The 26,416-nt window shown below is 41.7% G+C and overlaps 1 protein-coding gene across 10 annotated transcripts in view; it reads right to left on the bottom strand.

The window, feature by feature from the left end:
- CELF2 (CUGBP Elav-like family member 2) overlaps positions 1 to 26,416 on the bottom strand; it is a 531,606-nt gene that overhangs the window by 281,902 nt on the left and 223,288 nt on the right. For 2 of the 10 annotated variants that reach the window (XM_082449747.1, XM_082449745.1), the window contains exon 1: positions 21,929 to 26,391. The exons of 7 other annotated variants lie outside the window; for them this stretch is intronic. In XM_082449747.1, the coding sequence (XP_082305873.1) occupies positions 21,929 to 22,002 (74 nt within the window). In that variant the 5' untranslated portion in view covers positions 22,003 to 26,391. Of the gene's footprint in view, positions 1 to 21,928; positions 26,392 to 26,416 lie in introns of those variants that run through there. One more of the 10 variants, XM_082449737.1, reaches the window with a different exon arrangement.

Genomic DNA, 26,416 nt, shown 5'->3' with positions numbered 1-26,416 from the left:
GATGCAGCAAAAAGGCAGTTGTGTGTAAACCAGGAAGAGAGCCCTCATCAAGAACCAAATCTTGCCAGTGCCTTGATCTTGGACTTCCCAGTTCCCAGAATTGTGGGAAATAATGTCTGTTGTTTACACACCCAGTATGTGGTATTTTGCTATAGCAGCCAGAACTAAGACACTACTAAGGGCAGGAGGCTAGAAGAAGAGCAACTAAAACAACCTATCACAGAGATGGAGGTAAACAACAGGTGCAACACAGCTGAATCATGGATAACTCTACAACATAGAAGGTGAAATGGATGGAAGAAGGGAACTCACAAAATAGGAGGCAAGTAAAAAAGCACTGTTTCTATGAATGGGACTACAACTTGAGGATGCAGGGTTCTCCCAGCACCTAAAGCAGTCACTGGCACATAGCCGATATTTATTAAATGCCTGCCTGAGCCAAGGAACAACAATTAAAATCATCGTATAGGGAAAAGGGAGTGACCAACCAGACCAGAATGACAAAAGCTGCAACACAATAAGCTACTACACAGGAAATACAGCATAAAATAGGTTTTTCCTGGTGGCTCACTGTTTTGTTGCTCCGAAATTAAAATTCCATACAAATTATACCTTTAAAGTTCCTATAAACTATTGTTACTTTGATTATATGATGCAATTTATCAGATGTGAAAATGTTATTATAGCAGATTAAGATCTTATCAAGCACTAACCATCAGTTGGTGTGTTTATAGAACAGAACCTATTTTATTTCTTCTCCAAAACACTGTGTCTGAGTCTTGTGAATGCTTGTTTTGTATTATCTCCATATCGTTGGAGACAATTTGCACAGAGAACATCATGAAGACACGGTTAAATACAGGAATGCCACTCTTTCCTTCTGCTTTGCACTGGCACGGGATTTCTTTCACTTCCTCCTGCCCCTGTTTCCATTAGAATCACCTGGTCCCATTGCCAATGACATGTAAATGATACATTTTTTCAAAATTTACATTTTCCTAAGAGACACTGAACTCCCAGGAAATGGGAAATCTTCAATTAAAAACTGGTTTCTAATAGCCCGGATATACACTATCAACACATTTTGTTCTTCTCGATCCCTAGAATGTCTTTGAGATCCTTTCTGTAGAGGTGACATAGTAATATTAGCTTCATAAAATCATAATAGAGAAGATAATACCACCGTCTTCCCTGCCCCAGCCCCTCAATGTATATTATGTTCTGAAGTCATAAGGGATTTTAAAAAATCTCTATCTGCATATTTGAATTGCTTGGGCCTGTGGTCTCCTCCAGGGCACCCGCATAAAAGTGTAAAATGTAGGAAATATATAATTATCCCTTATTCTGTAATGAAACTAGCCTGAAAAACTGGTATGCAAGTTCCTACTTCAATGACCAGAGTTATGAAGCACACTTAACACCTATTTTCCACTGAGTGGCTTTCAATAAAGCTTTAAAAACAAACTTGTGACTCTTAAATTTTTTTTTCGTCAATAATGTGCATTTAGAAGTTCATAACACTTACGTAAGGACTCAAACGTGCACCCGGACAAATACGGCAAAGTGGTGCCTCTAGAGGTCAATGACTAAGTCCACAGCCAAAGAGCCCTGAAGTCCAGTTTTAGGACACTCAGCTTGGTGCCCTAAGAGTCTGAACTCAAGGATTTCAGGAAGTGCCGATGTCAGCTCCGATGACATGCTTTTGCCTGTGTGTCCCACACCCTGGCCCATGGCAGGAGCTCCAGGAGAATTTGCTCAGTTCATTTCAATCCTAGCAATGTTAGTTCTCGACTCTTCTTCCTTTTTCACGTGATGTGATGCGCCCTCACCTCCTCTGAGTTGTAGGAAGTTCTAGGTGCTGTGGGCATCAGCTCACTGAGTCGTGGTTTCTGATTTCAGGGTGCCATAGTCTAACGGGAGAGATGGAACAGGACCAGGATGCTGCTGCGGGCGCACAGGCACAGGATGCCAAGGGAGCGCGGGGTGCTCGGCTGTGGGGGGCAGCGGTGGGGGGGGACGGAAAGAGAGGGCAAGGCAGTCGGCTTCCCACCCAAGGTGCTACCCCTCGCTCCATTTCCAAGATTCTGTAAAGCTTTCCAGTTTTAATTCCAAAATCACGTTTAATAATGGAGTTTCATCCCTGCCAGAAATGCTTTAATAAAAATGAACCCAACCTGTATCATCTAGCCTAATTATCTGATTTCAAGCCCATACCTGGGGGTTCCAAATATTAGAAGAGTTTTATGTGGGACATTTATACAAAAGGTTAGAGCACATTTTAAAACCATAATCCTTGGGAGTTTGGGATTAGCAGATGCAAACTATTATATATAAGATGGATAAACAGCAAGGTCCTACTGTATAGCACAGGGAACTATATTCAATATCCTGTGATAAACCATAATGGGAAAGAATATGAAAAAGAATATATATACGTATAACTGAATTACTTTGCTGTACACCAGAAATTAACACAACATTGTAAATAAACTCTACTTCAATTTAAAAAAAAAAATCCTTAAGAAAGAGCACTGAACCCCACCTCCATTTGTAATTTATGTCTGATCTCTACATGGATGGGTATAATATGCACGAAATCAGTGCTGCAATGGATATTCTAAGCTTCACTCTAGAATTCATTTTGATGGCTGTGTACTGCATAATATTGAATTGATCCCAGAAATTCTGTCAGGATTCCTTCTGTCCCAGCACCATAACTCTTTTAATGCATTTCCGGTAGAAGAGTAATCACTTTCTAATAGGATTATCTTCACACCTTGCCTAAGTCGACAACCCTCCTGTATCAATAACTTAATAAGCCCCACAGTTTCACACACCACATACCTCCACCAGCACAGCCTGGCAATGTAACACAGTGCAAATCACCTTCCACACATTCTTTCTAAGAATTAGAAGCTTTTTTTACTTTATTTTTTCTCCTTAAGAATATAGGCCAGATGCAAGAGGATTTCACAAAGAGAAGCCGGAATGCAGGTGGGGTAGAGAGAAGTCACTTCTCCAATGAGGCTGAAGTGGGTCGTTCCCCGCCCATGCCCCAATCTGACCCAGGCTCCTCCTTGCCCAGTGTGGCTTGGTCCCTCCAGAGGCAGCCACCTCTAGCAGCTGAGGGACAGACAGCACTGCACATGCCTGCCTTTGGCATCTCTTGCTATCAGAGATGGTAGATTTCTAATTTAGCACGGCTATCTACTGGAGGTCTAGGCACTGTCAAGCATTTTTTTTTAAAACATCTTTATTGGGGTATAATTGCTTTACAGTGGTGTGTTAGTTTCTGCTTTATAACAAAGTGAATCAGCTATAGATATACATGTATCTCCATATCTCCTCCCTCCCACCCTCCCTATCCCACCCCACTAGGTGGTCACAAAGCACCTAGCTGATCTCCCTGTGCTATGCGGCTGCTTCCCACTAGCTATCCATTTTACATTCGGTAGTGTGTATATGTCCATGCCACTCTCTCACTTCATCCCAGTTTACCCTTCCCCTTCCCCCTCCTCACTGTCAAGCATTTTGACAAAATCCACTAAAAACCACAAACTAACATCACTTTGGTTTTGCTATAAACCTAAGCTCCTCGATAACGAAGGATTTAATGCTTTTCACTTTGCCCTGTTCATTAATTCAACCTATAGCTTGGTTCTTTCTTGCTCTCTACCTTTATGATTTTTTTTTTTAAAGTTTTGGGGCTATGGAACAGAAGCACATCATGGCACGAAAACCAGCTATTATGTCAGATCCACTTCAAAGAGGAGATGGAAATGTCAGTAAGAAATGAAATAGCCCAGCCTGGGCTGGGAGGTAACTTCATCTTGTGAAATATCACATCTAATAAATAATGAACAAACAACTCTCACTGTTTTTTCAGTAAATTACCAAACCCTTCCTGAGATTCATAATGCTCTTAATAAACTGTTGAAATGGAACTGCGGCCAACTCAAGGGTTCTCACTCGGGAAGCAGCCATCACCGAGCAGACGGACTCCATCCACCAGCTCCCACGACTGACTCGAAGCCCGGCCACCGAGGCAGAAACACGGCTCACCAAAGGACACCCAGATAGAAACCCAGATCAAACGCTGAGACACAGTTTCCCGCCACCCCAGTCAGGCTGGACAGGTTAGTTGAGGATATAAGCCGTCTAGAAAAGGAAGGTTGAGAACGACAAGCTGAGAATCAAAGACTGAGTAATGCAAGATGCCTAATATCTAGAAGACGTGCAATGCGTACTTAATGACACAAAAAACACGGAGCCATATTGATGCTTCCCTCGGCCACCAGTGGGGAATGAGGCTAATTTTAAATCCCCAGAGAAGTTGTGGGGTAAAACTAAGAAAGGAACAGACCCTGGGGTACCATCTTCTCATCAGAAACTGGTCTAAGAAGGCTAAAAAAGATCAAGACACCACCAGATGGCAACACAGAGCCAAATATGATTCCCACGTATTTCTCTGGGATATACAACAACACTGGATCATAGGAATGGCCAATATATCACTGGAATGTCTACTTTTATGTTTAACAAAAGATAAGATTAGAGAAATAAAAATCGGTCCCCATAGAAACATAAATACTGAGACTGAAGAAGTCGCTTATCATTGTACAGAACGGACCCTCAATTAGTAACTGCACCTTTGCTGTGTAAATGGCAGGGGAATGTAATTAACAATTAATAGAAGCTGCCCTCAGTTTAAAGCCTCCGAGGGAAGTAATTAAATTTGGTAGAAGCTGTAGCCTCTAAACAAAGATACATCATACAAATACAAAAGGAAACATAGATTTGAATAATAAATGCAAATTAGAAACAAGGTTTGACTATAGACGGCAGAGAAATGATCCTAAAATGATTTTTCCTAAGAAATGTTCTCTTCAAGAGACTAGTTTATGAACCTATTTTAATCTGGGCCAAGGTTTGATATGAATCCTGGCTGACGTTTCTTGAGAGCAACCTTACTTTCAGAGTATTTATGCATGCAGATCAGACAGCTTCCTGCCGCCTGAATTAGCGGTACAAGTACCTTTCATATCAGTGTGGATGTACTTGATATATACAGTGTCAACATTACTACCAGGGATGGAGCTTGCAAACACTGCTCTGCTTGTTGGTCGTGAAATACAATTGCCAGGCAGAATGTGTGTAGCTCCAGAGGGTAAATTAATGCCGGCAACCTGGTTATCAGCAGTCTTTAGCCTGCCTCTCTAAGCTTCTAATGGAAGCATTTAGGGAGCAGAAGCGTTACATCTGGCTACAGCTGCACATTACATGGTCCACTGAGACTCCGATGATGATGGCTGCACTGAATAACAAACAGCTGGGTATAAATGTTAAAAATCAGGAAATCGATTTTAAACACAGATTGCACAAATCCTCTGAAGTTCCAGCACCGAAGGAGAAAGACCAATTAGTGTGGAAGAGGACAAAAACGCATACCAGAGATTAAAATTCAAAAATATAGGTGGGCACCCTGGGGTCATCATTAATACCTTGGCTGGGCTCTGGCTGTTACTGTCTCACCACGGGCAGCGTGAGGACAAACAAAGCCTGCGCATCAGATCATTTTCTGGCCCTCGTCACGCTCTAACTGAACCTTAACAGAACTGAGCCACCTAGTTGAGCTTTCCAGAATGGGGCAAAGTTATTTCATGAATTTAACGGAACTGAAGGGAAAGGCAGCTTTGTAAATCTGGTCTCAGGGTCCTCAAACACTGAACCTATGTGCTGGGGGAAGGGTGAACAGACAAAGCCCTCCACGGGAATTTCCCAGGACAAGAGATTTTGGTTAGAAAGAAACATAAGTTAATGAGCTAGCCTGTCCCAAGGTGCCCGGCAGGGTACTAACACATTAAAAACAGCGAGGAAACTTCTGTTCAATTTTGAATAACTTTAGGTAAGGGAATGGGCCAGAGAAAGAGAGGCTAGAAATCGCTTTTTCTGAACGTTTCAAAGCGTGGATAACCCTTTTTGTGCAAAGGTTTGGGTTAGTCCTATGTATAGACTTTTAAAAGCTGGCAAACATGTTTATATTTAAGAAACCTAGTGATACAGGATCAGACATGAAAAGGGGGGGCCACGTAATTTATCATCCAAACTGGGACACTTTTTAGAGTGAAAGGCGGATGCTATTAGTGATGACGCCAGGATGATAGGTACAAACTGGGAGTATCCCAGCAAACCAGGACACATACGCACTGTGTTTTGAGTTCCAACCTGGGGGTCATATCTGGAGTACCAGTTAAGTGGCTGCTATGCCATCAGCTTATTTTCACTCTCCGTGCCTACTTGTTCTCGAGATTGTAGATCTAGAGTAAAATCAAGAGTTTGTCTAAAGGAAGTTGAGGGAGCAAAAGGTTCGACAGGATAAAAATCCAGATTTCTTTGCTTGCACAATTATTTCTGTGGATCACACCTGATCCAGTCAGACCTAATGGAGTAGATAAGGCACTATTACTCTTGCAGCTTTTTTAGATGGGAAAGAACTGCAAAATTACAGATTTTGTTTAATGTTGTTTTCCCCCATCTCTCAGGCTGCCTGGATTCTACAATCCTGTTGTTTCCCCCCATCTCTCAGGCTGCCTGGATTCTACAATCCAAATGGCCAAGATCATAAATGTACATGCACATCACCACCAAGAGACCATGCTTCTTCCACTTAGTGTTCTTAGTAATAATATTTGTAAGGATTCTAGGAAGGATCTAGGTATAGCAAAAAAAAACAAAACAAAACTGATGAGGCAATATCATATTTCCCTCATCTGATCTACAGGATGCTGAACGAAGGTCTTTTTTTTTTTTTTTCACATCTTTATTGGAGTATAAATGCTTCACAGTGTTGTTAGTTTCTGCTGTACAATAAAGTGAATCAGCTATATGTACACATACATCCCCATATCCCCTCCCTCTTGAGCCTCTCTCCCTCCCTCCCTATCCCACCCCTCTAGGTCATCACAAAGCATCGAGTTGATCTCCTTGTGATAGGCAGCAGCTTCCCACTCACCATGAAACTTAAAAGCTTTTGCACAGCAAAGGAAACCATAAGCAAGATGAAAAGACAACCCTCAGAATGGGAGAAAATATTTGCAAATGAAACAACAGACAAAGGATTAATCTCCAAAATATACGAAGGTCTTAAGAAAGATGTAACAGTTAAATTTTTATTTCCCAACAAGAAAATCCTTTACTAATCTAACAGAACCCAAAGCAAATAGTGCAAAGCCTTCTTCATCTTAAACCAGTGTATCCCAGAAAAAGAAACAAAGTGAGAGACAAAAGCTCAGAGTAACCAAATGTTTAACTTAAAATATGAACCATTGTTAACGCTCTAGAAGATTTTGTAACACCAAGAACAGGCAGTAACCATTCAGTACATTATGAGACTTCAAATGTTTGTGTTGAGGTTGACAATACACGCTGCAACTCTTGTTCACTAGCAGGAATTTCAGAGTTATAAAAAGAAAAAAAAAAAAGAAGCACAGATTTCAGTACAGAAAATGTTTAGGTGGTTTCCACAGAACAACTGATCAATTCAGCCAAATAACAGGTCAGCTGTGACTCATAAATCCTCAACTCCTCAGCTGTCCAACTTAATTTTAACTATTCAATCTGCAGGACAAACTGTAAAACGACTACACACTTCCCGGCTCCCGCTCTGCCTACTACACCACAGTGGAATCAATTTGCTATTGTAGCAGCAAACAAGAAACCCGAGAATCAGACAACTTTAAAAGCTAATTAACTTTGGTTCTAGGCTAATTACATTTCTTAAAGTAAGTTGTGCTGATTGGTTAAGAGCCCAAGCTATTGGAAGCCCAGGCACTTACAGACATAAACACATAACCTGTCAAAAAAAGTGTGCTGCTGAACATGAAGGAGTGTTTGTAATCCACAGGGAGAATTGATGAAATACACAAATTAAGCTGCCCTCATTTATACCTCACAATCGGGCAATTATATTATGGAGACTGGCTAGGTCTCACAATTTCCGCTACAAAAGAAGCGTCAACAGCTACAACAATCCCTTTACATTTTTAAAAATGAAACACACACACTACCCTTGTTGATGTGTTGTATTACATAGAAAGCCCTCTACTTGGACCTCCAAATTATCTCATTTCAGCTCCATGAATGTTAAAAATACTGAACGTAACTTTATTATTACAGTATAAAGTGGTTTGTCCAAAATCCAACTGTACACATGTTTGAGTGTATAATTTATGTTAGAAAAGGTTACATATATATGTGTGTATATGTATACACACACACACACACACAAACACACACACGGGAGCATCCAATTCACCAGGTATACACCAGAACTAAATGGATTTCAACTGTCCACACTTTAATTATGACCTGTTAAACACTTCTTTGATGACATGGGGGTCCTACCTGAAAGGGCAGAACTCGACAGAATCAGGAAAGGTTGGTGGGTTTTCTGAGCAGCCTGACTCAAGTATTTGCTCTACTCCTTTTCTGGATTAAAGCATCACAATGATTTTTTTCTTTAGTTTTGCTAAGAGTTTGAACTCTACTAGGGCCTAGAGAGTGCGTTGTGATTTTGTGAACCATCATGAAAATGACAAGTTTAATACCTTATAAACAAATTAACAATAACAACGTCACCATAATTTCTTCCTCCCGTTTGCTTTCCACCAAAAACCAGGGAACATTTTCTATTTCATGGGTTCCCTGGATTTTCAGATGCTAATCAACGATGAGCAAAATACTAAGGTCAGGCATGTCAGATTCTCTTTTTTAAAATTCCACGTGGTTTAAGCTCTCATTGAAATTAGACATGGGGTCTTATCCTGTGTCTAGAAGAGCAAGGTTGGCCAGAATGTTTTCCTTGTCCCATGGCCAGGCTCTAAGACCAAGGCAAGAGTTTAACTTGCAGTAGGTCCCCATGGGGGCAATCTTTTTTTTTTAATTGCACCCTAGGTGGGAGGTGAGGCTGCTTGGACAATATAATGTTGTACAGATATAACAGTATCTGTCCCAGGAAGGCAACAATGTCTTCACCTCAGCCAACTCCCTCAACTTGGCCGACCATGCCTGGATCTAAATCAAATCGTGGTTTCTGGTTTTACATCCTGGAAGGAGAGGATTTGGGAGAGGCGCTGTGACTGTGACAGCGCTGACAATGGAGCCGGCAAAGTACTAAAAGAGTAACAACGTTTTCCTCCAATTTTATGATCATCATTGGGAACCCAGCATTTTGACGAAGTGTTCAAACATCAGAGAATGGAGTTGGTATCATGTTGTTGAGAGCCATGGCATTGGGCCTTATAGTTTGATTTCTGAAAGTCTTATAATGAGGGTGGAGTGGATATACATTCCATTCTTTGGCTGTATTTTTGTTCAACAAAGCCTGCAATTTTCAGTCACTTGAAAATGTAATTACAGATAATGTTTGCATCAGTAGCAAGAATACAATAAGCACATGGGGCACGAAAACTCCACTCCAATCACATCCTCTTAGGTTACAAGGCGCATCTCCTGCTAAGAGTAAAGGCATTTCGACAAGCTAATATGTGGTATGAAATGGTGGTGTGGGTTAGACCAACCCAGGCATGAATTCTACGCTAACTTTTCTACTGCCCATTCCTTTACTCTGGATAGCTACACAGGAAACACACATCTCTGATTTGCTGAAAACCCAGAGTCCCATCAAATGTTTATGCACTTGAGCAAAATGCTATGGAAAGGTCAAAGGTGTACTGACACTTGAAAGGGACCAGGGGCCACGGCTGAGTTGGTCACCACTGTCAATCATCTAAAATCCATGCGTTATCATGTTCAGAGACACTTATTCTACTGCCGACCCCTCTGGCTCATTTATGAAGGAGGAGGTAAAACTGCAAGTAACTATAGAAAGGACACAGCAGCAAGTCACCACATGAGGGGGACAATGGGGACCGAATGCCACCCAAGAGCTTTATTCTAATTCACAAGAAGGCACACTATGGGCTGGAGGCACCCTGAGAAAGGTGTTCCTCTAAATCAATGCAAAAATCAGGAAGTTGGAAGTAAATGCAGGGTGGGATGCCAGGTGTCTAATGAAATCCCCCAAAGAAACTTCTTCCTGGAAGAGGCAGTTATCTCTCTCTCTTTTTAAAGTGTATTTATTTATTTATTTATTTATTTTTAACATCTTTATTGGAGTATAATTGCTTTACAGTGGTGTGTTAGTTGCTGCTGTATAACAAAGTGAATCAGCTATACGTATACACATATCCCCATATCTCCTCCCTCTTGCATCTCCCTCCCACCCTCCCTAACCCCTCTGTGGTCACAAAGCACGAAGCTGATCTCCCTGTGCTATGCGGCTGCTTCCCACTAGCTCTCTGTTTTACATTTGGTAGTGTATATATGTCAATGCCACTCTCTCACTTCGTCCCAGCTTACCCTACTCCCTCCCCGTGTCCTCAAGTCCATTCTCTACATCTGTCTCTTCTCTTTATTCCTGTCCTGCCCCTAGGTTCTTCAGAACCTTTTTTTTTTTTTAGATTGCATATATATGTGTTAGCATACTGTATTGGTTTTTCTCTTTCAGACAATGATCTTTTTAAAGGAAGAATAAGGAGCCACCTTAACATTCAATGTTAACTGCTTCCTTATCTCAGCTGTAAGACAGACCCTGCCTCTGGCATTAAGATATCTTGACTTTGCTATGGTGCCCCTTTTCTTCTGACAACTTTTACAACACTCTTGCCTTCTAAACTCAGAAACTGGTCTGGCTATGAAACAAAAATCAAGAAATTTATGTGAAAGAGCACATAAAAAGCAGGTTATTATTATTAGTTCATAGCTAAGAAACTATTTCATACTCAGGATCCACAAACTCAGCTGCCAATTCGCCAACACATCTAGAAGTTCAACCTGTTTATGGTCATACAAGGTTCTAGGGATCCCTCAAAAGACAAAGCAACCTTCTGGGCCAGAATGGAAGCTGGCACAGTAGACAGAGCTCAGGCTTTGGAAATGGATACAGATACGTGCCTTTACCTTCTAGAACCTCCCTTTTCTCATTTGCAAAATTGGAACAATACAACTTACCTTGCAAAAGTTTTCTGAAGAGTACTGATAATTTATACAAATCCCTTAGCTTAATGGCTGACCCACAGTATATCCTAAATCAAGAACAGCAAATGTTATAAAACATTTCAGAAAGCGTACCCACAGGAAGGCAACATCCTTTAAAGCGTTAGGAATCAGAATTAGGAGAAACATACTAAAAAGAAGTATTTCATTGTCAAAGAATTACAGTTTTGTTGACACCAAAAAACATATTTTGGCTTCTAGGTAGACATCATTATTTTATTGAACAGACAACTCAAAATCAATTTGGATCACAAGTATCACGTTCTGAGTAGACCTGAAAAAAACAAGACACAGTCAGGGGCGAGATCAAGGCCATCCCGTGGCTTCTGAGGCCGACAAGAGTCTAATTTTGGTCATTTTTTATGATAGCTGGACACAAAATCTTGGCCCAATTGAAAGGCTGCCTATAAAGTCAATTAGACATCCTTGACGCTAAGATAAAATGTGCCAATTACAAAGAACTCATCAATTTGTAGAGAAACATTTGTAGTATCTGCGAGGCAGACCCTTCTCGAAAGATTCTGCCAGATTTCATCCAGAGACCTCATGTTCCTCTCCCGACAATGTCAGAAACAGCCGTCATCTCAGATAGTGCCCGAGTCCAGCCTAGCGCAAAGTGGTTTGCTACGGGGGCAAGGGATTCTTGGTTTGGGAGGTCACGTTCATGGCCTGGGGTGGGGGGGCAGTGTCTCACAGGCAACATCACTCTCTTGTCCAGAGTGGGTGCTGCGTGGCCTCTGGCCCACCATGGAGGACATTCCTCAGCTAATGGACTCAGAGGAGGCTCTGAGCTTCCCAGCTGAATCTGATCATGTCTGATCTTAATCAATCAAGTGACTTATAATGTTAGGAGCAAACTTTCACACTAGCTGTAGCAGCTCTGGCTTCTCAGGACTTCAAGGACCTTACTGGCTATGTCAGGAGAAGAAGAGCCTGTATAGTAGAGCAGAAAAACAATAACTATGATGAATCCTGCGGCGGGATGCACACCTCCACCCATTGTGCCAACTCCTAAAATCACTGATTCCTCTTCCAAGTCATTTCCTCCTTCAGAGACTCTCCTGGCACGTTGTGGCCTGAGCACCTCACGAGGCCAGCAGGTGGCAGGGTCTACAATACTCACCTCCACGTTCACCTCATTGAAATTGTTTTCTTAAGGGTTGGGTTTCTGTTGGGGTTAGGAGTCCCATCACGTGAGAAGCAGCCTTCCTATGGTGCAGCTGAGTCTCCTTCCATAAGAAAATCAAGATCTATTTCAGCTGATGTAGAGATGGGCTTTTTCCAAATGCACTTATGGAGATACCGGGATGGAGATATTGCTTTTTGCTTCACCCCATCCCAGAATGCAAGGTCTGACCACGAGTTCAGTTGGAACACAAACTGTATTTTATTTCTCAATCATCAAGCAGAAAGAGGAGAGAGAGAGAGAAAAAAAGAAAATCAGTCTTCTTAATGTGGTCCTGGGGACGGAGCATTTTCTGCACGTCTATATGGAAGCCATACTGCTTTATGGGTCTTTGGCTGAGACTTTAAAGCATGAATGCTCTGAGAGAGAAAACATTAACTGGTCAGTTGTAATGAAGTTTCCCTGAGTTTCATTCTCCCAGGAAAGGCAGGTGAACTTTCAGTCGATCTTAAGTACCACAAAGCTGTAAAATATTTAGGTTATAACTCCTCTCCCGACATCAGCGTCACAATAATTCTGGGGCACAGGTAAGAAGCGTATCTTATTATCCTTATTTTCTAGATGAGGAATCTTGACAAGTCACCTGAGACTTGAAGGGGGCATGGAACAAGTCAGAAGACAAGCCAGGAGAAGGCAGGAGACTCTTGTTTAGTAAAGGACCCTTAGCCTTCAAGGATGACCTTCTAACGCATTGCTGGAGAGATCATAAAGCCATGTCGCTGGTGATGCCATTCTGCTACACACAGCAGATCCCGACGCAGGGCAAGCGTCCCCGACAAGCAGAAACGACCCATGAGGAAGTTCTAACTCAAGGTTAAAACTCACACATAGCCAACAGAATTAAAATGGTTTCTATACAAAGAACAATCTTTCCTAAAATCTTCCTGAGAGAAAAGAAGATTCTGTGGCAGGGGCTCAGCTAACAGGAAAAAAAAAATGCTCTGCCTTTAAGTCTCCTCTTCAACACGGTGCTCCGTGAGGGACCTGGAAACACCAGAAGTAAGTAAAAACCTGCTCGGAAGTGCTCTAGTAATACAGAAACGGAAGAAATATTGCCCGTCAGTAGATGCTGGCAGCAACTTTTTGCCGTCGAAGAGGAAGAGAGAAGTAGGAAAAAAGAGGAAAATATGGGCTTTTTGTGAAAAGAAAGAAGTACCCTGACAGGTCGCATTAGAATGTAAAATGTAGGTGACTTAATATTATTGTCTCGAGATGGAGCCGCCAGTCGCGTTAACCAGCCATCAGGGCTTGCGTGTTGCCTTTGAATCCTGATGCCACGCAAGATGGCGGGGTGGACCACGGGAGCCACAAGGAAGGATGTTACAAGCACGAACTGAAGGGAATAATTGCAGTTGGAGGCCTCCTGGTGACAATTTTGAGAAGGCAAACACAGCTGCAGCAGAGCCAAATATAGCGGGCCAAGACAATGACATCCATAAAGTTAATCATTCGAAATATGCTGCCCTTCTGTCCAACCAGAAAACTCAACACCCCTCTATATCCTAGGAAGTCAAAATATAGTTTCATGCACAGAAACACACAGCTGTGCCAGTGGAATTTACTGCAAGTGACGACCAAGGTGTTTGGACGCTGTCCTCCCTCTCAAGGCTGTGGTTCTGAGAACTGTGTTGTGGACGGATGTGGCCCCTTCTCTTGAAATTCAGGAAACTGCTCAAAAGAGGGATAATTAATGGGGCTTAGAGAAGCCCACTGAATCTTAGAGAAGATTCAAATAAAAGAACAGGAAAGATATACATCAGGAAAACCTAGGAAAGGCATAAAGAGAACTTCAGGAAGAGCTGTGCCGTTGATGACCTAAAGACGTCTGGGTTAGGGTACAAGGAATCAGGAGCGCTGCGTCAAAGCAGAACAAAATGAATATCCGTTAGTCCGCTACCAAAAGCTTTCCTTCCTTACGCTTTTTCCTATCATCTTTCACTTTTGTTATTCCCCAAAGATTTTTTTTCCAAGGAGAAAATGAAATGTCAGATTTCAGCCTGCATTTGCTTCACCTGTATGACGCCCAAGGTCTACTCTGGAGACGCACAGAGAAAACAACTGGGTGAGAGGTGTGTGTGCATGTTGAAGAAGGTTTACACCAATTTACTTCCTTACGGCTGCATAGATCTCCCATAACTTTAGCCTTTTTAAGATGTTCAGTTGATGTGTTGGAGTCCCACTAGACACAATCAAAATCTTGAGTTCTCCTTTCAACAGCGATAGGAAGCTATGGGATAATGGTCTGGACCACACAAGATGGCGGCAGCAGGCAAGAAGCACAAGGTGAGGAATTTGGTCTGATGGGCACCAGCGTGTCTACACGAGAAAATATCAGTGGAGGGTCTACTGTCAGGCTTCTGTGAAGAGTCTTTCTTTCTTCCTACTTGAAACCTGTAAGGTTTTGACAGTAGCTACAACTCAATTGCAACTGAGAAACGTCCCCAAGTCTGGGGACTTTTTGGCAAGGAGAGAAAAGCCACTCAACTGGGTGGGAAGCATCTCAGCTTTTCACCCAGAAGGTATGACAGAACCATCACAGTGAACCTCTTTTCTGTCCTTTAACAAAAGCTACTCTGAGGTTCTGGGCCAAAGAGTCAAAACAAAGTCCTAAGAACTACTTCCAGCAGTGTCACTAACATGAGGTACATCTTTGGTCAAGATGTTAAGCCTTCTTGAAACGTTTCAGTTAAGAATGTAAGAATCCATTAAACACATGTTACGTTGTACACATATTTCCTAACTTTTAGAGCCAAAGGCCATTAAATAGAAGATATTTTAAGAAAGTGAGGAATTATGCCCAAGCTAGTTTTCCATATATATATATATATTTCACCTATATTTACATACATATGTATATATACATGTGTGTGCACACATTTTATATACACATTTACAGCCAGGTGAATAACATTATTTTCCTCTTTTAGCCTAAAGGACCAACTGATTTTGTGTCACATAAATCTGGTACAACTTTCCTGTTATTGGGGGAGACCAGGAGATAGGAAGACATCATTCAAGGAAAAGGATCTAAAATACCACCTTAAAATTTAATGAGCCCGGGACTTCCCTGGTGGCGCAGTAGTTAAGAATCCATCTGCCAATGCAGGGGTCACGGGTTCGAGCCCTGGTCCAGGAAGATCCCACATGCCACGGGGCAACTAAGCCCGTGTGCCACAACTACTGAGCCCACGTGCCACAACTACTGAAGCTCGCGCGCCTAGAGCCCATGTTCCGCAACAAGAGAAGCCACCGTAATGAGAAGCCCGTGCACCGCAACGAAGAGTTGCCCCTGCTCGCAGCAACTAGAGAAAGACCACGCGCAGCGACGAAGACCCAATGCAGCCAAAAATAAATAAACAAATTTAAATTTAAAAAAAATTTAATGAGCCCAAGTCCAGCTATGAACTCCCTTCTGAAAAGACACGAAAATTAAGCCTTTCAACATAAAAACATAGAATTTTCGATCCTAGTATGGAAGCTGGAGAACTATTCACTCCCATGACACTCAAAAAAGAAAAATTTTTTTTTAAAGCTGGGCAAAAATGATGTCAAATGTCAAAGAAATCAGCTGAAATTAATTGCCTTCTCTCTGAGGAGTGAGTCAGCACCATCATCTGTGAACCTCGGAAATCTTCAGTCCTGTTTGAGCCTATAAATGTCAGACAAAGCAGCTGCTGGGTTGGGGGAACTTGATTTCCATCGTCATGACAGAGCCATAAACAATCTCCCCGAGAAAACAAACTTCTGACTTCTTTAATTATTAAGGCTTAAAATCCAAACACTTCACGTACCCCATTTTTAAAGCACTATCACTATTAAAGGAATCCTGTACCTATCTGTCTCTTACCCTTCTACTGATGGAAAGGGAGCACAGATCATTTAAACTGAGGTCTCTTTCAAATAGGTTTCTTTATTTAAAATCTGACCTTACGTAAAAGGCCATATAAGTCTGGCAGAAAAGTTGAGAATAATAAACCAAAATGGTATTTTAGTCTAAATGCAGCCTAAACTTAATTTACATACATATTTAGGAGGGAAAACTGAAAAAAAATGGGTCTAGTAATTTGCCAGCAAGTTGGCTCTGAGGCATTCATTCAAATGGAGTAATTAAAATTTAACCAAAAACCGAATTTGTACTCATCTGTCATTTTGAGAGCCATATGATTACATATTTATTAGCATTCCATTTTAAATCATCAGCTGATTTTAAAGCATCACTCTCAGTATCTGAACATAATATACAATCTGCAGTTCATAAAACCGACTGTTCATAAAACTCCGGGGGTAGCACTGTGCAAGCGTAAATCTCAAATATGCTCACAAGGCATTTCAACCACATAAGTGGAATTGTATTTCTATAAAACTAGTTGGAGTAATCACTTTCTGTCGTGATTTAGAACAAATGGGCAGAGTGAAGCTGCTGAAAATCCCCTGTATGTTTCCCCCTTTCTTTTTAAAGTCCTTTCGGAAGAGTCTAAAGCTCACAGTAAATGAAAAAGACAGTCCCAGGAGGAGATGGGGGGGTTTCCATCCCTTTACATCTAGATTCAGAGCATGAGAATATTGGATGGCACAATTAAACAGTGATGATGCTAAAGGGGGATAATTATTTTACAATTACCTGCGAGCATCACATTTACCGCGCTAATTAGTTTTTGTTTCCCACCAAGGTTTTTCCAGGAATGTGCAGCTCCGTTTCCCTTGAAGTTCAGCAAGAGCTTTTTCTTAAGGAAAAATAAAAATGCATTTTCTGCACTGCTACACAAGTAGCACAGCACCGTCGTTGGCTTCCTTATATTCCCCACCAGCTCCCTGATAGTGGAAACACACACAAGGGCACGAGAACAGGGAGGTGCTAAAGAACTGGAAATCATTCGTACTTTCCAAAGCCTCCCTTCCGCAGTTTTGTAGAACAAATATGACACTGAGAAATAGCTAACTCTTCGTGATGGCCTAATCCACCAACACAAAGCAAAAATCCAAGCCTCCCCTGAAAAAACAAAACCCTCCAGTACTAACACTCTAAATTGGAAATAAAGACTTTTTAAGTTTGGGTGAGGTTCAGCATAGGAAGTGAAAGACATCAGTGACTTACTGATTTATCATTGGGCTCCCTGTAACGTGTTGAAAATACCCAGGTTTTCCAACGAAATGCAAATAAGAGATACTGGTAGTATAAACAGCTGTGAGGTTGGTTGCTACAGTGACATCAGACCCCCCCCCCATCATCCATGTCTACATATAAGCCTCAACCATGATCACATTTATCAGATCATTACCCGTCTTTTCATGAGAAGGGAATGAGTGTTGAACTTGTAAGAAAACCACAAGGTAAGAGTAAGGAGAAATGAAAAGTCTGGGGGTTTATGTAAAAAAAAGGAAGGAAACTGCAGTCTTTTATCAGAGGCCAAATATACTATTGTTATAGTGGTGAGAGCAGGGGTGGGAGGAGTAGGTAAACACTCAGAGATGGAAAACATTCTTAATGATCCCATGAACCACTAGGTTCATACCTGAAAATCTTATCTTCTTTTCATCTTGTCTTGCAAGGTTCTTATTCCTCCCAGCTCACCGCATCTCATCAACAGATGCCAGAGTAATCTCAATCCAGCAAATTACAATTAAATAGCAATACTCAACAATTAAAATAATACCTCTAACCCAGATCAAAGATAACATTAGTGTTCTAAAATGCCAATGTGGGAGGAGTTTTCAGTTTCAGGAAGCAGCTGATACTGAAATAGGCACTGAGAAATCCCACCTGAAAATGCTTCTTTAAAAATTTCCTTATAGAACCATATACACAGCTCTTCTTTTAGAGTCTTTGCATTTTAATCTCCTCTCATGTCTATCAAGGAATCGGGTGACGAATCTCAGTGCTGTATTTTATTATTGGTAATGGCATTTCCTAAATATACTTTATATGCCATATGGAAAAAAAAAAAGGGAACTCAATGTCTTTGACCTTCATCTTGCTGGTACTCAGTAAACAAAAAAAAGTTTTTAATTAAAGTATATTGTCTTTAGTTCATTAGCATATGGAATAACAGTGTGAATTTGAATCAAACAAGAGAGTGATCAATTCACTAATTGAATCAAATTAGAATCAAATTAGAGAGTCAATCCTGAATCGGTGATATGAATTTCCTATCGTGCTCCATCATTCTCAAGTGATAATTATGGTTTCCCAACAAAAACTCAGTCCTCTCTTCTCTCATCAACACTTAAACATGCATTTATATAACACACACGCGCACACACACAAGCAAACCACAGCTTTGCCATTTACTGCCTACATGACATGTGCAAGAATGTAATCTCTTTAAGTATCACCTGTAAAATGGGTACAATACCCACCTTGCATATCTACTATGACAGCGTACGTAAAGTGTCCTGGTACATAGCAGGCATTCAATGAATGACTCATGTTCTTCTCGTTTTAGTGGGGAGAGGGAAACAGTAATTACACTGCCTTTTTGGACTGGTCCCATTGCCCCTCTAATAGCTTCTTCATCTATAAAACAAGGAGGTCTGGTGAGATGGTCTCCAAAGCCTCTTTCAACTTTAACAATTATGTCCCTAGAACTGCTGGCCAGTTTAATTAGACCCTGATAGACATCTTTCCGGTTATCCCAACTTGGGAGGACTCAACAAAAAGGTTAATGCACCAAGTTGACTCAGGATAACTTTTTCTCCTTGTCAGTAAGGTTACTCACGGAATGTGAAAAAAATAAGATTTCGTATTAATTTACTGGTAGCTTCTCCTCAGCATCTTATTCTAACATCACAAATTTGAACTAACATGTTTAAAGGGTGCATTCATAGATTTTTCCACCTGTAATTTCTCAACTCCAAGATAGCATGTCTTAGATTTTGTTTAAAATTTGTGTAAAAATTCAAAAACATTAAAAAAAGAAGTCCAATGCATACATACGATCATTCAAAAGGTGAAACAAAGAAAGACACTCATCCCCGACTCCAATCCAAAACCAAGTGCCCCAGTTTAAAACAGAATTTTTTAAATATCAGTTGTTTTTATTTTCATTATGCTTTTTTGCAAATGCCATTCTATTTCATTACGCTTTTTTGCAAATGACATTCTAAACACAAAGACAACAAAACTGTGATAGTTAAGATTATTTAAAAGGTCCATTTCCATGTACAGTTTTGATGTTGAACATTTAAAACCCGAAGACTTTGAAGCCTATGTCATAACAATTCTATACCCACTACAGAGCCTTAAACGATCTGGGCTCTTTAAACACTTGATGGCTCATGGGGCCATGAAGCGTAATCATTTACCTCAAAAGCTATTTGTTCATCTGCCTTGAGGACTCAAACATATTACATCTTGCAAACTTATCTAATATATTCTTGTGGGAAAACGTCATTGAAAATATGTTCTACTGCTTTAGAAAATCAACACCAGAAAAGCCCTGTGCTTTATATAAGTTCCTTTTAGGAACAGGCCAATAATCTAGCTGACGGCAATTTAGTCCGAATGGCAATACACCATAAACAACCACCGGTCCAGAAAACAATAAACCCGCAAAGCTATCTTGGTAATAAGATATACTTCGCGTGGGTTTCAAGCATTTTCAACTTATCACATTCCTTCCCACGCACCCCTATTCCCCAAAGACAGTCTCTAACGTGAGTTAATTACAAACTCTTTCGGAAAACATGCTACAGTATTCTCAGGGCTAAGGAAACATAAAATCATTATCTTGGAAACAAATAATAAAGTTATCATTTACAAGTCCTCTGTTTTTCTTTTTTTCTAGGTTCAATTAAGCAAGAGTTGACAAACACTGAAAACAATTTGAGTTTGATTCCAAAATAACTAACACATGGAAGAGAAGTGGGTAGAAGTTATATTAGGATTTGTCTAGCAGACTCCATCACTAAGACAAAAAGGCTCTATTCAGAGCAAACAGTTTGAATGAGCCACATTCATCCACCAAATGAAAAGGACAAATTAAACTTCCATAATTAATAATTTAACTGACAAGAGATAGCATCTTTCAGAGGCCATTAACACTTTACATTCAGAGAGTATTCTTAGCAGGTGACCATCGATTCAAAACCACTATCAAGCCAATTCTTTGGTTCGGCACCAACTCTCTTACAGAGGAGAAAACACGGAACTTTCAAACTAGCTAATGTGCAAACATGTATTAAATGCCTATACAGACAGCCATTTTAAGAGGGGGGAGAGGACAGAGATCTCTCAAAACAAATATCATGGGAACAGTACTAATCAAGATTACTTTCACAGAGAAAACTGCCAACGGGAAATTCAATATTTTAATCTACATTATCTGATTATCTTAGTTGGGACAATGAACCTGATCATGTGTAAAAGCAAGTTAACATTCTTAATATCGACTAGAAGGACAATTCACATTTAACAGACTTTCATCCCTCTCCCCAGCTTTTTTTTTTTCTCTCCCAAATCCTAGGGGCTCAAATAATTGGCCACTGCAGAGTTTCTCAAGAATCTCTCAGCTCATAACATTTAACATCCTAGAAAAAGAATCTAGCACCGTAGGGGAAAGTTAGTTGCCAGGGAAATGGATCATAAAGCTCAGAATGGCCTGAAAATTGCACAGGATAGAGCAAAGTGCCAGAAATAATATGAATGTTATCTCAGGGTGTGTACAATAGGAAACATTTTATACGTACTCTTACCAAGGATAGCAGTCCCTTTTTCACTCGATTAATTGTAGCCTAGATTCACTATCACATTTCTTGCCTGACAAGAGACAAGTCTGAAATTGACACAGACCTTTCAGATCCACTCCTGACAACCTTCTAGGTCGTCTTTTCAAACACTCCTGAAGTACAAGCAGATCCCACTGCCTTCAGAGTGAGCCAGCTGATAAGAGAAACTTTCCCATCAAGACTAACGAGACCAAGAAAAATTAGGCATACTTTCCCTTCCTCAGGAATCCCAGCTCTTGACTTCTCCCAATAAACTCTCTACTCTAGTTTGACGACGTGTAAAACAACCAGAATCACATTAATTATTAAATTATAGACTGCATATCAGACAAACCACCGTGATTACCTAAAAATTACCTCTAATTTCTGCAACAGAGTACACCTGGCTATTTTCATGCTTTATAATTATCTCCCCCACCCATTTTTTTTTTCCTTCTCCCCTCCTTCCACTCTCCCATCCTAGGAAAGCAATCTTTGCAAAGGGTAAGTCAGAGAAGCGAGCAATTTGGTAAGAAGGGATCTTTAAATGGGCCACGAGAGCTCCAGCAGCCCCGAATTTCAAATGACACGAGCGTGCACGCGCGCACCCCACCCTGGGACGCCGCGCCACGCTCGCCTGTCCCCGCGGGCCGGACCCCAAGCCCAGACCCCGGGAACCCGCGTCCGGCTCGCCGGTCCACGCTCTCCGCCCCACCCCGGCTACCGCGCCCCGCTCGCTGGTCCCCGCCGCTCCTCCAGACACACTCCCACCACCCCGCGTCCAGCGCCGGCTCCGAACCCCAGGGCGCGGCCGAACCGGAGCCACCCCCCGCGTCCGCGGGGCGCAGGAGCACCACCGCCCGCCCTCTCCCTCCGCGGGGCTCCGGGCCGGCGACCCGGAGGCGGCCGGGCGGCCAAACTCACATTCGGTCGGGAACTAGCAGGCGGCCCTCAACCATCATGTCCGGGAGGAAATCCAGCTTGAAGGCAGAAGTCATGTTCGCGGCGCGCGCTCTGCGCTCGGGCGTGGGGGGCGGCGGTGCGCGCGGCCGAGCGGCGGCGGGCGGCGCAGACGGGCAGGGACAGGTGCGCGCGGCCTCCCCGCGGCGGCCGCCCGAGCCGGCACTTGTCACATTCTCTCTCCGGGGCTCTCCGCCAATCCCCGCCGACAGCCAGCGCCCCGGCCGCGGGCTGCCCAGCACCAGGTGCGGCGACCGGGGGCGGAGCTCCGTGCCCGCCGCGCCGCCGCTTAACCCCTGCGGGCCCGCACGCCCGGCCCACGGGGGGAGGAGGAGGCGGAGGGACCGCCCCCTGGACAAGTCGCCCCCCGGCCTAGGGTCCCCGGCCTCCAGACACGCACACTCGTCCCCGGCGCTGACTCTGTCCGGTCCCCTAGTTCCAGGAGCCTGGCACGAGGCCCGACTCACCCACCGCTGGTCGTGGGTTTAGTACCACCGTATTGCCCAAGGCCGGTGCACTCCACGAGCGCACCCAAACTCCCCAACTGAAGCCACGAGAGACGAATCATCACGGGGGTTTGTTTAAATGCTCCTCGGTGGGCTGTGCTCGCCAGTGTATGAACTCAACTGAAATAGCATTCGTGGTTGAGCCAAAGTAAATATCAGATAAACGGCCCAAGTGACATTTGCGGACTTTTCCGTGCTTTACAAGGAGAAAGATTCATCAGTCTCTGCACGATTCCTTTTGTATCATCTTGAAAACATTAAGAAGTACACGGGACTAAAAACAGTGATAAAGCACGTTTTCTTTTAAAACGATACATCGCAAATGGGTCATTTCGAAGTATTTAATACAATGATTAAAAACCAACAGTGTGGCTTCATGAAAAGTGTTAGGCCTGTAATGGCCATGAAGCTTAAATACTCATTTAAGATCTGTGACCGATTTACTAATAGGAACTGAGAAATAGGGCAGAATTCTCACAAAGAAGGGAGTTTAATTTTCCCAAGTGACTTGTGAAAATTCTTAAAAGTATTTTTATATGGTGATGTTCTAATTTGGCGCTCTCATCATTGTTTTGTTGCCCGGTTATTTAGATGAAACTGAAATTCTCACAATGTCACCAGTCTGTAAAACTTCTTTGTGGCCTATTTCACATTCTAAAGCAGCCTCATAAATTGCAAACCAGAAGTCTTACAGTTTGCCTCTTTTATTAATCATCACTTTAAATTTTATTTTGAAATGACGTATCACACTTGGGGGTGTATTCACAGTAGCCAGAGGGTTAAACAACTAAGTCACGTGGAGTTAATTGTATCACGTGGTGTTAAATGTATCAGACAACATGCAGAAAAAATTGTTTTCATCTTTTCTCACCAGTTTCTTGTGTTATAATGAGAACTGATCATCTTTAGAGATTATGAAGAAAAATGGATATTTATATACCAATATTAAATCCACATATCAATTGCAAATCCAGGCTTGCTGCATTGAGCGATTTAGAATAACAGGCCTGGTGTATTCAATTAAGTCCATACTTAATTGACTTGATTTCCTTCTTCAGCTGAACAACATATCTGGCTTTTGACCAAGATGGTTCTAATTCCAAGACAGATATAGGGCTAGGACTAACCTTCAGTTGAAAATATTGCCTTTCTGAGGAATCAGGGCTAGGTTCATAAAGAACTGAAAAACAGATGCGGTAAAATCAATTCTTATACCCCAAATGCCCCAACTTTTCCTAATAATACTAAGCTACATTTTTTCCCTACCCTAGCTACCGCAGGCTGCCTTTGAAATAATAAGAATTTTGTTGGTCTTTCAATAACCTTAATAAAGTAATTAGCCAGATAAATGAGACAAACCTTGACAGTTCCTGATTTTCTAGACATTATTTACATAACTCCCAAATGTATATAAGCAGCTGACTCTATAATAAAACTATTTGAAGAGCGAACTAACAGAACCGGCCTCCAGAACAGAAGCAAAACACAACTGCATTAATCAAAAAGGAAAATATTTTCAAATCCGCTATGGAATGAAGCGCCATGTACATCTACATTCTATAAGGTAGAAAAAGCTTCATTAACACACTTCTGAAATATTTATTCTCTCTTTAATTGCATGTGAATTATTTGGGAGACGCTGTAGGGAAGGCCTCTTACTGACTTAAGCCTTCTCAGCAGTTTGTTAAATTCTAGGCTCAAATCTCTTGAGGCAATAGTGGATTCAAAGCAGCTTTTAATCATACTATAAGAAGGGTGAAGAAGTATGTAAGTAGGTCATAGAGAAAGAATTACTAGTGCATAGGTTACTGCCTTATTTAACAACTACAGTGTGTCCCAGAGTTTTCAAAGCACATTTGCTTTTGCCATTTAAAGTCAGAAGCAAAACCAGGGTCAGATACAAAAGAAAACTCTAACATGAAATACAGTGACGACGGGAACCAAGGAAAGCTTCTGGATGTAGCTGAGCTGAAATAGTTTGGCTGCCAAATACATAAATAATAGAGTGATTGCATAGGCACTTAATTTAGGTGCCAGAGAGAAACAAAATACACACACACACACACACACCCTATAGGGTTTTGTTTCCATGATCACAGCACCTACACAATAGCTCTTTTTAAAAATACAAATTTTAAAAGCTCTTGAGCTTAAAAACAAAAACACCCAACCAAATACCACCTGATGAAAAGCTTCAATTTCTCATCTGACTGCTTTGCCAGAAGGAAAAAAAAAAAAATCTAAAACAACTCGACGGGGGGGCCCCCTTTTTTAATTTTCACGCCATAACGAGCCATCAGGTATCATGTTTTGGCAGTTGGAATTACTTTGCAGACAGCTCGTCTGGGCCGCTGCTAAACACGTGGGGTTCAGTGAAGCTATTTTATAGCCAAGGATCTTATCAACAGCAGTGAAAGGGGGTGAGGCCATGAGCGAGCCCCCCTCCTGGACCTGACCTGGTAGGTGACACCTCTGTGTGCTGACATCCCTGGGGACGGGGCTGTTGGGAACAGTGCAGTTTCCTCACCATTTTAGCTTCACTGTAGAAAAACCTTAAGCTCTTCCCGAAGCCCATCCCCCTACCATCCCTAATTGTCTATTTTTTTTTCTTTTTAATCAACTTGCTATTCATTTACCAAACAAAAGGCAATTCAAGAATTGGAAGCACTTCAAGGGAAAGTTTCTGAATGACCTCATTTTATATGAGGCCTTCCCAGGCAATTGGGTGCACTGTGCTGTTTCAGCACACCCCCCCTCCCCATGCCTCATCTCAAACTGAGTTTTCTCCAGTGGTCATTGAGCACTGAATTATCACTGGCATTTTTTAAAAAAAAACCCAAAAACCTCTCCATAGAAACAGAATGCTAATAAACGCATTTGTAAATGGAGTCACACTGCTCGAATGGAAGGTATCCTACTCCTATCACCCACCTTCATCAATGAACCAGGATAGAGCCCCCTGACTATAGATCTTTCAACATTTTTGCACAGTTTATACCATAACTTAGAGACTGGAGTCTGATAGATAGTGATGCACGTTTATAACCCAACAGTTAATTTTCTTCTCCTGCAGACAGCCCTGTATATTTTGTGACAAATTTCCATTTTTTAATTATTCCTATGCATAACGTCACGGGTTGCAATCTCTTTAAAAGCAGTAGACAGTCGGCCATGCAACTACAGATGTACCAATACTGTTCCATCTCCTCAAACAGCCACCTTCACAAAAGGGTTTTTCTCCCCTCACTCCTGGCTCTTTATTAAAAACTAGAATCCAAAACATCTTTCCCCATCACATTTTCAAATTCAAATTTTATTAAATAGCTGTTCCTTTTTTTTTTTTTTAACCCAATGTACTGAGAGCCGTTTGGAGCAAGAAAGACAGGCCCTAGAAGGGGGGGTTCCCATCACTGGGTGTTTTCCAGCCAATAAGTTTGAAATCCACATGAATTTGAAGCACCTGGGAAAGTATCTGACTTTGTGGTCACGTGTTTGTTCTTGGTTTACCCTCGTTTCATCAGCAACTTGTAAAAATAAACAAGTGTCTTTATGCAGTTAAAAAATCCCCAAATAGATCCTTAAGTGATACATTATATATATTTTCTTAGCTCCATAAAGGTATCTCTTAAAAAATACTTATATCACCAATCAAGTTTAAAATGATCTTATTACCCCCCCCCCATTTTGAAAGCTTCTGGAATGGTGACTTTATCACATTCCTAAGACTTCAGTAAAATCACACGCCAATAAAGATGACATCGTTATTAAACTCTGATTTTACATTTGTACGGGAATTTTAAGCCGTCGCTCTCCCTTGAGAACAGCTGCTACTGGCTTTTTGCAATCTTGTGTTTTTCTGAATCTGTTTTCAATAGAGCCAAAAGACATAATGGTGAATCTCTCTCCCTTCTGAAGAGACCCTCCAATGGAAGATGGGTTCTTTGTA

This window comes from Balaenoptera physalus (assembly GCF_965194825.1).
Source record: "Balaenoptera physalus genome assembly, chromosome: 2".
NCBI classification, from domain to species: Eukaryota; Metazoa; Chordata; class Mammalia; order Artiodactyla; family Balaenopteridae; genus Balaenoptera; species Balaenoptera physalus.
This window is presented reverse-complemented; position numbering and strand designations above follow the sequence as displayed.